At 37.9% G+C, this 14645-nt stretch overlaps 1 protein-coding gene across 1 annotated transcript in view; it reads right to left on the minus strand.

Moving 5' to 3' along the window:
- LOC104505811 (Down syndrome cell adhesion molecule) overlaps positions 1–14645 on the minus strand; it is a gene marked incomplete at both ends in the record, with an annotated part of 63739 nt that overhangs the window by 21180 nt on the left and 27914 nt on the right. The window contains one exon of the mRNA XM_010146526.1: positions 12804–12977. Within this exon, the coding sequence (XP_010144828.1) occupies positions 12804–12977 (174 nt within the window). The remainder of the gene's footprint in view (positions 1–12803; positions 12978–14645) is intronic.

Here is a 14645-nt window from a genome sequence, read left to right on the forward strand (position 1 = left end):
TTCAAGACACCATGTGGTTTCTTTTGACATTGTGTGACAGGCTGTGTTATCAAGCACAATTGTTTGCACAGGAAACAACTGTAACACGTGGTCCTTGGGACATTATGTTATCTCCTGATAATGATGTCATTAACATGTGTATACTATAATTAATGACTACGAGAGTGATTCATTTGAGCAAGGCTTATGAATCCATTTCATCTAAAAAGGGAAAGAAAACCTATAATCATTCGGGCTCACATCCTGAAAGCTACTTACTACCAAACTGCTGCAGCTACAGTGGGTGACCCATTAATTGAGGCATATTAACCAAGAAGCATTTATTTCTCAGTTATATTACAGAAGCTTGGATTAAAATCATTATCATAATGATTGTTCTCATAGAGATCAATGAGAGAAACAGGAACCTAGCAGTGCTCCAAACCCCTTTGTCACCCTACCTCCTACCAACGGTAGCCAGGAAACAATTACAGTTCATCAGCCTACATAGCTAACATAATGAAGCTGAAGACATGTAGACAGCAAACGCACTGCAGTTAATGCCATCCCCTCATTCTTCTGTAAGCCTTAAGACAGAAAAACACACTTCTTGCATCCTTGTCTGCATGCCACATAGAACAGAAACTGTCTTAAAGGTAGTCCAGACACGTGAAGCTTTCCTATATAAGCTGAATAGTTTCTTTCCCTCGCTGCTATAATGGGCATTCTGTTGACTAGGTAAAATATAATCTATTTTTGTCATCATATTTTTGCCAATATATTTGATGGTTTGATGTCCTGATGTTAGTCATGCCATGGTTTTAGTATAATGTCTGTAGTGTTTTTACTATAAACTCAATTCTGTTTTTCACTGCTTATAGAGTACTAAAAAATTAAAAAGATATATTTAGACCCACAAAATTAGTTTCAAGCCTGATATTCCACTCTTCTCCCTTAAGGCTAGCAAAATCCCACAGAGACTTTTTTGTTTTATTTGGATTTTCGCAAGGCTGTGTTTGGGTACACACAAAGTATTTTCAGGGAGATATTTTCATGCAGAAACAGCTACACAAAAATAGCTGGGAGTGACTGAAATTTCCAACCTGCCACATAGTCCTCAGGAAAACTGCCTACAATGTGTCTAAAGAGATTAGGATGAGACTGGCTCCCTGTGAAGACATTTGAAAATAGGCTGCTTGCAGAAGGCACAACCGATGAAGGTTGGATCGTGCTGAATCCTCCAAATAGATTAAAACAGGATAGAAGGGAGCTGGGGAACCATAAGCAAGACCTGCTTCTCCCAGCAGCCCCCAAAGCCCAGTTTTGAAGTGGATTCAAAGGTGCACAAAGCACTAGCTAGTTTTTTCCAGAACAGGGACTGGAGGATGGGGGGTGGACATGGGAAGAGGGGTGGGGGGGATGTTTCCTACAAAACAACATCAATAAACATTTTTGTGAGAGGTCCTTGCCTTCTGTTGTGGAACTGGAAGAGAGCAGTTTGAGAGACCTGAGCACACCCCTCTTGTCCAACTGCTTTATAACCATGCAATGTCAATTTCTTGGACTTTCCTGTTGCCTCTTGCGTATTGTTTCTATAGACTGGGTGTACAGATTTTTTTGCATATATTTAATAAATAATGATTTATATGCATCATTAACTTTGCTCTGAGTCTTGAAACACTGGATATATACATATGCAGTTGCCCTTCTTACTCTGTAACTTCTTTCTCAAGCTTTGAACACTTCTCTAAGTGTTCTGGGAGGTCTACCAGTTTCACACTGAAAGCCTTAAGACCAAAAAGGGAGAGTGTTAGCACCTCTGTGCAATGAATTATTCTGCCAGGAATGCTGAAACAAAGATGATCCAGAAAGGAAAGGTCACTATAAGCAATCAAAACTCAGAAGTCCACATTTTTATCTGTCTCTCCACCAGTGAGTTCCCTGAAATACATCTGGGAACAGACACAGGTGCTACATGCAGTCAACAAAATTCCTGAGGGCACCGAGATTTGCTATGTACCTTCCTCATCATCTAGGTCCATGCTTTTCTTTCAAAGCTAGGAACTTCATTCAACTATTATTTAAATCTTAGAGATGGGTATTTAGCAAATGGCAATTGAATTTTCAACAACACTATGCAACCACTTACAAAAAGTCTGTTCTTCCTTATTTCAGCTTGGCAAGTCACCGCTTAAAAATCTGATAGCTGGAGATTTTCCTTGCTGAAAGTATGGGTTTATGGCTCTAAGTGCATGGCAAAAAGCCAACTTGTACCAGTTGTAAATGCAACAGTTATGCTGCATTGCAAAGTAAGACTAAAATAGCAGAACACTGCTTTCTTACGGAGCACTTACAGTAATAGGCAGTCATTTTAAAAGCCAGTTTTGAGATAAGACTACAGAAGTGAAATCCTGCTGCACTATTGTGTGTGTACATGTGTGCAATTACCAACATCAATGACTAGTAATTAAAAGCCAGGAAAAATAACCCTCTAACAGATGATCTTCCTATTGCTCTGAAGATTTGTAACAAAATGTACTTATGTAATAGCTCTGTTGAGCTATTCTTTTTTCTGTCTCTCATTTTCTGGTCACAAGTTTATGTCAGCTAACTTTCAGAAAAGTCATTTGATCCTTTGAAAACCTTTGTCCTTTGTGAGGAAAGAGATGGAGGTAAGGGAACAGGATTGTTTCTCAGGCATTTATATCTCAGTATGACATGTCAGTTAGTAGAAAAATGTTCTTGCTAAGTCACTGATAACATGATTTAGGAGTTTATTTTAACTAATTTGGTTTGGTTTGCTTGCATGTGCGACTTTTGATTTACTTATTGAACTGCCATTATCTCAACACATAAGTTTTCTCATTTTTAATTCTTCTGATTCTCCCATCCTGCTGGGGGGTAGTGAGAGAGTGCCTGTGTGGTGGCTCAGTAGCCAGCCGGGGTCAATCTACAACAGCTGCAAAGATTTGAAATCATTCACTTCCAACAAATCAGCCAAAGATCAATCATTTAATGTGCCTCTTCGAAAGCTGCATTACAGCTAAGCAAAGAGCATTAAGAAAGTACTGCTTCACAAACCAAGAACTCTAGTTGTAACTATAGCATTCATCCCCTTCCTGAAAAATCATATCTCTTTTCTGAATTTTGTCATGTGTTCATGTACACAACACTACTTTCCCAGGGGCTACCAGGAATTTTCCAGGTGGAAGCCAAGCACTGAATAAATGATGATAGAGATGGTAAAAATTAATGTCATAAAGGTGTACATGCTATCTGACCAATACAAATCTTAAATAATCAAATATTCTAAATCAGTATGGAAAAGAAAACAACAATGAATCTAAGATTAATTATTCTTCGGCCTGATGGAGACAGTTAAGAAAAAATGGATTTGGTTAGATTCATCATAAATAATTAGGCCAACAATAAGAGCTCATTCTTTCATTAGCTCCTGGTTTGACAGACCAAATCAATTAATTCCTTAACCTAGCAGGGTCCTAATAAGATTTATCTAAAAATGGAGTCATGCTTTTTTAGTTATCTATACCACAAAGACATGTAGAAATCTACTGTTGTGGCCATAAATGGACACTTCCTTTTTTTCCCAAGAAACATAAAAGCAACAGATCAAGACATGTTCAATCATCATATACCAAACAATTATCTGACCGAACAATGTGGATGGAAGCTCACATGCTGATGCAGAGGCTGAATCTTAATGTTTAGGAACATAATCTAGGGTGAAGGAAATCTCTTTCCCACAAAGAAAATACATCTACACTGCTGAAAGAAAATTTGCATTTGCAAATCCTTCCTTCTCATTATACCTGAAGCGCACATCAGGAAGAGGTATAGGAAGCAATGCCTTAAATTCTCCTGTACATAGCATCTTCAGCTTGTAAACAGCTCTTCTTCTCATCTTGCATTTTCTGTTCCTTCTTTATGCCTCCCAGATGTAAATTTAATTTTTGTTTTTATATTGGTTATTTCAGTATATATATACAGTATTTATACTGAGTACCATCACAGGATTTTCAGAGGGTTATGAACAAAGCTACCATGTAATTCTCAAAAAACTATTTTGAGGAGAAAAAGAAAGTACTACAAAAAAATGACACCTTATATTTGAAGGCAAAATTACTTGCTTTAAAAAGATTTTAAAATCACACTGATGGAAGCAGTTGTAGAGGACTGACTGGCTAATAGCGACATTTTTATATTGTATTTAAGAACTAAACTCTTATCCAAAGCATAAAATGTTTGCATGTAAGCTACCTTTTTAAACATTTGACTTTTACTACAGGAGAATTATACTGAAAAATGTATGGGACTGAATTAGTGTCTAAGTCGCTTGATCCTCAAATGTAGTTTACATCTTACATATTTTTTAAGGTATTGTAAAATTTATTTTTTTTTAATTATAGCTCATTGACATTTTATTTCCTTTTCTTAATGCAAAAGTTAATTTTTCACATCAAATTAAAGATAGGAATAAACAATCAGTGATGATAAATAAATAAATAAAGAGAAAATAGAAAATAGGAAAATTATAAAGAATCATCATGCAGGTTCTGATGACATTCAATAATAAATGTAGTGAATAACCTTTGGAAACATAGCTTTTGGCTGAAAAAGATTGTGATTATGTCATTCAACTTGCAGAAGATTTCCTGATATGTGAGAAGGATTATTGTAATTTAAGACTCCACTGTTTCTTGTGCAGATAGCATTCTGCAAATCCTACACTCACATGAGAATGATAATGGGGAGCTCTGTAATGGATAGACAGAAGAATGAATGTGGAATAGAAAAAAATTTTGAAAAAAGAGGGAAGTGATGGCAGAGATGTGAGGTTTGCATAATGACAACAGCGAGGAAGAGGATGAAGCACTGATGGGTGTGAAGGGAAAATTGAGGCATGAAAATACCATCCTCTTTGGGCCTGAGACTTTGTCCTGCTGGAATATGGTTACTTAACCAAGAAGACATACCTGAAAGCTGGCATGAATAGACACAGAGAAAAGAGATGAAGGGAAAGGAAAAAGGAAAAGGAAAAACACAGTAGTCCAACAGCTAGCTTTCTGGAAGTGGAAATAATCATGTGTGCTGCACATACCCAGTAATTTAATTTACGTCTCACTACTGCTTTACAGTGGCCTCTTGATTTAAGTTTATTTAATCTTTGTTAGTAAGATATAAGCCCAACACTTGATGACATTGCAAATATAGATATAAGCAACAATAGATCATGCATGCACTTTCTCCACTAGAAGCCAACATTAAACCAAGCAAACACACTGCACACAGCCCCCACCCCACAAATGGAAGTAATATTCACAGCATTATCTATATTTTAAAATATTATTCAGGAAAATTATTTGGCTTAACAAAACAGAAGCATAAAAACCCAGGGAGTTAGATGCACTATAATCATTAAATGCCTCTTAAGGTAAGTAGTCAAGAAAAATGTTACCAGGTACCTATATACATGCTGCATTGGAAATCAGTTTGACTCTAGATAAATCAATAAACACTACAACTGAGTTATGGACATGGTTAGTGTTTAGTCATGATTCCTCTACCACAGGGATTAAAGAAAAAAAAAAAGGAAATAACCTATCAGAACAATGTCCTAACAACATTTGTATTAAGACAGTTTTGTGTAGCTGGCTTCGAGATTTAGAACCATTTCATAATTTGCATAGTTCTCTCACCTTTCAGTTCCAGATTCATACGGTAAATGTCACCACAGCCTCTAAATGCCACCCCATCCAGCTCCAACCACTGACATAGCTCCACTGCTGCACTTCTGAATATGATGATCTGAGTGTGCCTTGCAGAGCTGTTCCAGCCAGAAGAGCCAGCTGAGGGTCAAGCAGTGACTTGCACCATCAGGTGGCCTCTGATGGCTCTCCTGAACGAGGCTTAGAGGTGGTACAGGGCCCAGGAGGTGCAGGGTGGCAAAGCTAGGAGTGGGGCTCTCAACCTCTTTGCAGCCACACAAAGTCAACATGAACATCAGAATTTTGACTGTTTCAGCTGACCTATCAAACTAGGAGGAGGAGTAGTGTTTACTAAATTAAACCTGGTAGATGAATGATGAGTAACTCAAAGATGAGTAATCCTGAAATTCTGGTCGTCAAGTATCCTGTGCTTATTGGCTTATATTTTCCTTAAAAGTGTTTCAGAAATGCCTTCATTCACATTTCAAGGCAAGACTAAATCTGAATAGTTAAGTTTTAAATTCTCTTTCAAGGAAACTACCTTCCAAGCTACCAGTAAGAATAATTTCCAGAATATTTCCTCCCAGATAAAAACCTTTCAGTATTACCATATATTATACTCTAGCACAGTAGGTTTTGCAGTATTATGCCAAATACAATATACTGAAATTTGTGGGCTTACTTTCCTGATGAAGTTTATTATGAATGGACTACCTATCTAGCTTGTATCAATCACTGCAACACCACTATCTCAACTGGGAGGAGGACAGCAGAGCAGACATTATTTTCAGGTCTTGTTTCAGCCAGTGTTCAAAGACATAGGAGCTGTAATCCTTTATCTGAAATGAACTCTCCTGCTCAGAAATCTACTGACCACAGCTGGCCAAACCTGGACACCCTAAGTTCAATGCGATCTGAGACCCACGTAAAACCTTCTCTGAATAAGCAAGTAATTTAATAGGACATAAGAGGTATTAAGATTGAGAAAGGAGGGCATGTTGTTAAAATATCTGTGGTTTGGCTCTGATTAAATATTACTGATGTGCTCAGTAATGGGAGAAAACAAAACGGCAGCTAGAGCACACACCTTCTGAATCCCAATGCCCTACAAGGCTTTTTTAGAACAGTGAAGATGTGAAGGTATTCAAAAGATGAAATCATCACAACTTTGTTAAACTGCTTATTTTTCAAGAAAGCCTTAATATTCTGTAACCACTATGAAAAATTCAATAGAAAGAAAACTTCTAAAAATGAACCTCACCCATACTTTCTTTTCAAAGTTGCTATTTGGGCAACATAAAGCTGAGAGAGGCACCTATCCTGAAAAAAAAAACCCAAACCCAACAATCAATATGATAGTGTTGATGCAAACGGAAAAGATGCAGCAGAGCAGTGCACTTTCTAGCTAGCTGTAGAGGAGTTTGTTTCATCTTCCTGCTAGAAACATTGCTGTGCAGCCAGCCTTGAAGAAAAGAGGCTGCTATATTCTTTTTCTCCTTGCACCCAATTAGAATTTTTTTTTTTTTTTTAAAAAGAAAGAAGCCCTTACCTCCCCTCTTTTCTTTGAATGAGAGTATTGCGAAGATTTGCATACAAAAGCACTTGAGTATTTGTACTGCAGTACATCTGGCAATTATCTTAGAAGAGAGAGCATTCGTTTTAGCCAATTGCCACAGGCTTGGCATTACTGAGAGAAGTGGAAAGCATTTGAATGTACAGAAGAAAAGGGATATTCCAGCTTTCTACCCGCTACCTTGAACATACTTCACGTTTAATTTCACCCTGTTGCCACAGGCACTGTGTTGTTATGACAGCTGATCTGCCATTGAATAGCTGTAAAGGAAAATCAACAAAGGATCGCTTCAGCGATTTTCAGTGCAATTTATTGGAGCTTGTATCTTGCGGCTGCTGCCGCCTGTCGGGGTAATGACACATGATGGGTGATTAAAGTGCAAGTCCCTAAATCAAAGCTGTGCCAATGGTCTGAAGAGGCAGAGAACAGCATCCAGGCCCTGTTCATTTCTCGTAGTGGGAGGGCCTCATTAGGAAAAAAATAGTCTGTTTTACTCTCAAGAGAAAGTACTTCTGTCTAGGGAGAATTTTCCCGTTTCCAAGACTTACAGTAGTTTTCTTACAGCATCTTTTAGACTGTGCATTTAATCAAACTAAATAAGTAATTAAAACAGATAGACCGTGTTACAGTCTATCACCACTGACTCGGAATTTAGACTGAGCTGTACTGTAGTTCGTTCACATCCTCATATTCCACACAGCTTTTGCCTTTGCCAGGAAATAGGTGGTATCATGAGGATAAGGGCAAAGGTAGGCAAGGGCAGCTCACCAGCTCATGAGAAAAGACACTGTGGGATATATGAGTAGTTTCAGGTCATTGAAATTATTAATTTTTTTTGGTTTTCTTTCCCTTTACTTTTTAATTCTGAGAACCTACAAGTAATCCAGAGAGATTTGAGATTTTTACCAATTTTGGCCAAATTTATCTATTCTGAAATAACCACAAAATGAGTATGAAGAAGCAAAAAAACCCAACCAACCAACCAAACAAAAAACCCACCAAAAAACCAAAAAACCTTTTTTTTAAAGACGGCAGAATGTCTGGAGAAGAAAACAGTAAAACAGAGTACACAGTGAGACCAGGGGACTTAATCTTGTTTTGACACGGAAAACACTATTTACAGAACATGGGACTGCAAAAAATGGAGGAACAACAGTTTAAGAAGCATCAAAATAACTAAGTTCAGTTGAATTTGACATCGTAGGATATCTATTCTTCCTATCAGCATTTTTTGAAGACGGCAGAGATGGTGATTTTTATCTTCCTTTACAACATATCATGGACAATCTATCTTTGCAAATACAGAACAGTTAATGCTACTCTTACGGACTTCTTGTGTGATATGTGCATTTTTACTGAGAAATTGGACATAAACAAAGGCATAGCATGTATGTATAAATGCTATTCTTTTCGTACACAAGGATAAGTAGCAATCAGACAGATCTCAACATTCCTATCTTCTCAACAAGGAATTATTTTCCTAAAGACCAAGATGAACATTTAGAGGCACTCGGGTGAGCAGAGCACAGAGAGTTCTCCATCACAGCTTGCTGGCTTTACTGTGGGTGTTGCAGCAGAGCAAACTCACTGGACTGGCCCCGTGGGAAGCGTGCCTTTAACCTGCCCAGATAAAGTTTCCCATAGGAAGCCAGGTGTAGACTTCTATCTATCTTAATAAACAAACACTGCAGTGCTCCAGCCATACAGTGGAACAACTGGTAGCTCGCAGTGGAGGACACAGGTTCACCAGATTCAGAATCTCCCTTCTTAAGCATCTTTGGGGTTTATTTGTGTTTAAAACTACTATTATCTTTAGTTTCTTTGGCAGTAGAGCTGTTGTTTCATCAGCTCCTGCAACAGATAACAATTTTTAAAGTTTTTTTTTTTTTTGGTGGTTTTTTTTTTTTTTTATGTTTAAGTGGTTTCAGCTTTAGAAGTATTTGCTGGGATTAGTGTGTTCCTGCTGGAAGGAGGTGTGGGTCTGACTGATGGCTTTAGGTTTATGTATTAAACACATATAATGCAAATAGTTAAGAAACATATTTGAGAGGAAAGTGAACGAAGCAATTATGTTTTCTTGGCAGACAGGATTTGTTGGAAATATTTTGGTGATCAGAATAAAACTTCTCAGGCTCCACTCTTGCATCCAAATAAGTGATGGATTTAGAAAAGGGGCAGGGCTAACATGATGGCCTCCAACAGATTATTTACATACGAACACACATACCTTATAAAAGCTTGCTTTTCAGGAGGGAACTTTTTCACAGTACTATTCTATCACGTGATATATAACCCTAAAGTGGAATTAGGAAGTGTGACGCTTATTCAGATGAAGGCAGGCAGGCAGTCCATTTTAAGCAGACATCTCTTCCCTTGTGACTCCCAAGCAACCTTTAAATAATTTCAGTACTTCCCTTCATGTTAAAGGCTCATTATCCTTTATAGAAATTCTTTAAACCTCTTCTCATCCCAAACACCAGGAGTCATTTCTCAAGACAGCAGCAGATCCTTATTCCAGATCTCTCTCATAATTTTTTAATATTGTATGTCTTAGTGAATAAGGAATTCAAGAACTACTTATCCTTGGTACAGAAGAAGAGAAAAAAATCACTGATCATGATTTTATGTCCATTTCTTGAAAAGAGATGGAGAAGAATAATAGCTGCTAAGTGAAGATCCTGTTTTCACAGCTGCCATTCTAACCTTGTGGTTCCTAATTCAGCATTGACTCTAGCAGCATTTTCTTTTCACATTTCTGTTAGTATTCTTGAAGCTTTTACTTTTCCTTTTTTTTTTCTTTCCCACCACTCGCTCCTCATACAATCTACCTTCAACCAAGAAATTGGACCAGCTTCTCTGACGTGAAGGTGTCATGCAACAAAAACTGAGACACTGAGGCACTGAATAAATGTGCATCTGGAAGTACTGCCATTTCCTTCTTAGCATTAAAAGTTTTACTACGAAAGCCAAGTTGGTTTACAGCTTGAGATAGTTTTTCACTAAGAAAAAGTCTGTCAGTTTTAGAAGTAGCAAGTCATGGAAGTATATTAGGTCAATGTTTATTCTGTCTACTCCTGAACTACCAAACAGAAAGTTTGTCTACCCTCTTTTGACATCAAAGGTCAATAGCTTTTCTGTTTAGATACATGTGACAATGGAAATTCTGGAAGAGTAAAGCATCCAGTCTCCCTTAAGACATTTGTCACAGGATCTATGACAGGCAAAAAATGTATCCAGAAACATTACTAAGAGAGTAGTGGAAATTTTTATCAAACGTGGAGGAGTAGAATCACCTATACATAAGAATTTGGTTTATTTTTTTTGAAGTTTGCAGTGATGCTATCAATGGTTAGCATCTGTATACATGAGGTATCTGTGGTACGAGGGACAGTTAAGAAGTGAAGAAGGCAGGTTTAAAGAGACTGCTTCCATGTCTTTCTGAGAGGCAGTCTAGTGTCACGATCAGTGACTAAGCCATTCTACCTTTTTCATCAGGTGATTTGAGCTACTCTTCACAGACAACCCATATATAGACTGAAGGAATATGGGAAGCCGATTTGTCACAAGGAAGGCACAACAAAATATATTGATGTTAATGGTTCTTTGTTTTGGAAGGCTGTTAATTAACAAATTTGTCACCCAGAAACAACTGGGCCAGGTCTCCCCTTCTGCCTCTGAGTAAAGAAAGGTATTCAGGGTGACCTTGTGGAGCAGGATCTAATTAAGACCAACTAATTAAGAACACTGAATTTCATGGAGGAAACACAATATTTTTATCTAGCAGTAGCGCTAGATTGAGGAGTAGGGTCCAGAAACAGGCTTGTGGGGGAGAGAGAAAAAGAGCCAGAATAAACACAGAGAAAAAGAAAACTATGAATGACAAGGTACAGTACCAGAGAGAATACAGGTGGGTACAGGCCCTCACTTTGGAGTACCTCCACCTGACCAGGTGCAAGTATTATGTGCCATAACCACGCCACCAGAGCAGGGGATCCAGCTATACCTGAAGCCCACCACAGCACACTTCCACTCAAGTCACTTTCCAAAGCAGCTTGTCCTTAACGTGTACTTTATTAAAGCCGAAGTTGTCTCCTCTATGCACGCACTGACACGGTGACGGCGTTTGCTCTAACAGCCGTGCTGGAGCAGTACGTGTATTAGTGTGGGTGTGTGAGGGTGTGCAGATGTGTTTACCTGCTATCTCAGAGCCAGAAGGGTTTTCATTAGATTCAAACAGCAACTGACTCTCCAGAGAAGCTCCTGCTCTTATTTGATAAGGGATGCTCTTTTATCACACATGAAACTGCATGCAGTGATCAGACAGGCAGTGTGCATAGCTGCCAAACAGAGGAAAGCTGTTTTTCTGTAGCGTATTACAGCTGTGCATCGCTACTACAGTTGAAGATTGGCCCAAAAATGGCCAATTATGAAAACCATAGAAGCTGGGACTTCTACTGATCCACCCCCCACCCCAAAAAAAGTATGCAATTACTAAACTTGCTTGAGAGGTTGGGATACTGTGTTATTATTCAGAAGAGGAATCCACTATGGTAAATCAGAGTGGCAAGGACATCTGAGGTATTGGGGTTTGCAATCCTAACAAAGTTGACACTCTTCCATCCAAAGAACTCAGTTATTAGTTCTCTGATGTTACATCAAACAACCAACACCCCTAAACCTAAGCATTAGTGGTCTAAAGTGTAGCTTTCCAATTGAGAATAAGTTGGATTTTCCTTCCTTTCAGAAAAAAAAAAAATCTTCTTAGTTTCAAGAGCAAACATTTTTTCAAGCTAATGACAACTGAGAACTTCAAAGAGGTTCAGTATTGGTCTAATAGGTCATCCAGGAACATCTGGCATGCTGAAGTTTCAATAGTCTTTTCTCTAGTGAGAAATTACATTATCTTTACAGCTTTTTTAAAAATAGTATTTCCTCTATATTGTCAGCTATGTTCATGTTTGAAGGAGTTGTAGCTAACATGTACCTAAAAAATGGATTGTTTTTCTCTCTTGTGCCTAGAAAGTACAGATAGGTTGTGTATGCACTCCAGATTCAACAGAAATAGATGCATTTTCCAAAAGTTAGCTGCTAGTGGCTAACTCAAAATGACTAATGTGGCTGTATCTACAATATCTTATAGTATGTTACAGCATGTTATGGTACCTACAGTCATTGTATTGTAATTGTACTGTATTTGTTTTACCCTTGACCAAAGAATTTTGTTACTTCCCCTTCATTACTCAGCTGTAGCTCATAGACCTGACACAAATTTTTGAAATAAGATGTTAATCTTTTTCATATTTAAATCCCCCTTGTTTCCTCTACTAAACAAGGTTTTTTATTAACCATATTAACTTCCAGGTGCTATTGCATGCAGCTGAATACCAACCTTAAATTAAAACCATCAAAACCAACCTCTACCCTCCTTCCCCCCCATCCACTTCCTCTGAACTAAGGGTGCAGTAGACCAGCCTTTTTCACTCAATAGTAATATCTGGATCACAGAGAAGTGTTTTAGTTCTTACTTTTAACAGTGAGGTACATGGACTTGCTGACGTCTGCTCCCACATCATTGCTGACCTTGCAGAGGTAGTATCCACTGTCTTCTTCCAGCACATGTTTAATCAACAAGGAGCCATTTGTAAGAAGCTGGATGCGACCGTTCAATGCAATTGGCTGGAACTGAGGAACCCCAGCACCTAAAGCAAGACCCCCACAGAAACAGATTAGATAGAGAAATCCTTTCCTTCCTAACTAATCTTTTTTTTTTTTTTTTTTAAATAAGGAATGAACTATAGCTTCCTGTTGTTGGAGGCTCAAGCCAATTAAAATACAAATGGTTTCTGGCATCAGCAGAACAAACAGAATGGTTCTCTGACAAGCCTGAATTCATTAAATGGAAAGAAGAAAGACTGTTGGAATAGAATAGTAGCAATAATTTTTCCATGTTAAAGGTAAAGGGGAAAAAAGAACACAAAACAGGAGTGGGAGAACTAGAAAGGAGGGGGAGAGAAAATGAAGGAGATTTTAAGACCACTCATGGGTAAAAAGGCACATTTGTTGTACATTTAGAGGCTGATAAATTATTGACAATTACAGCTGAACAGTCATACAAGTATGCATCCCTTATGCATACACCAAATGAATTTCTTATGACTAAGAGGGATGTCTATTGTAGTAAACATGGCATTCTCAAGGGACCTCTAGGACGTTGTTTATGAAACTCTGGGTAATGTGGAAACCCACATCAGTGACTGTGTTGCTTGTATCCTCCTACAGCTGACTGACTGATGACACGTAAAATCTCTGTTCTGCAATGTCTGTAGACAGTATTTATTTGGACCGTTTATAAAAAAATACCATAAAAAGGAAAGAAACATAAAGCTCAGAACACTGTTCAGGCATGAGGTGCTAGATCTGGCAGTAATGTAAAAACAGAAGGTCCATTAAAAGACAGGAAGCCAAAGATTTCTGTATCAACTTTGGTTTTAAGGAAGAACCTACCTTTCCTTGGATATAAAACAGTGGGTGATTTAGAGAATAGGGAACAGGATACCACCATACTGTCAGCATATTACACTGTCCGGAGGACCACCACAAATTAAGGTTCCTTCAACATTAAGAACAATTTAATAGTGTATGAAGATACAGTACTTAAAACACAGGGTTTTACAACCTACTCTGGCAGCAGGAGATGGGATTTTTCAGGGAAATCATGAGGTAGTCTTCTTCAATGGAATTCTCTTATACTACTTTCTGTACACAAAATTGATATCTGTGAGCATTAATTACTATACGCAGTTGGCTGAGTCAGCCCAGAAGGAAATACGATGAATAAATACTATGGGGAATGATTTAGTATAAAATAGCAAGCTATAACAACCTATGAATAGAACATCTAGAATATTAAAAAAAGGCCACACATGGATACTAAAAATTATTCTAGTCCTAGAAGAGTTTGCTTTGGAAATTTATAGTTACACTGAAGGTTCTGGTGGCTGATACTGTGGACTTAGAAATGATAAAGGGATAATATTTTTGCAAAAATCAGATTCTACTGTTGATTTTTCAACTACTTTAGTCACATGTATATCTCCTTTCCCTGTTTGCTTTTTTCCTTTAATAAGTCATTTTTCCTGTCATTTATTTTAAAAGTAGATTTATGCTTCACTAACTCTACTTGTCCGTAATTGATTGCCCAAGTAGGTAGATGCAAGCACTCACTTCTTAAATTTCTTCATATGAAAAATATGGGGACAATTTGGTGCCCAGAGAAGGGAAAGGGTTGATACTTCTGAGGATAGCAGCAACTGGGCAAAATTTTGCATAACAATTTGCAAATGCTTCTTACTCTTCACACACATTAT

The sequence above is a fragment of the Eurypyga helias genome, unplaced genomic scaffold (assembly GCF_000690775.1).
Source record: "Eurypyga helias isolate BGI_N326 unplaced genomic scaffold, ASM69077v1 scaffold36702, whole genome shotgun sequence".
Lineage (NCBI taxonomy): Eukaryota > Metazoa > Chordata > Aves > Eurypygiformes > Eurypygidae > Eurypyga > Eurypyga helias.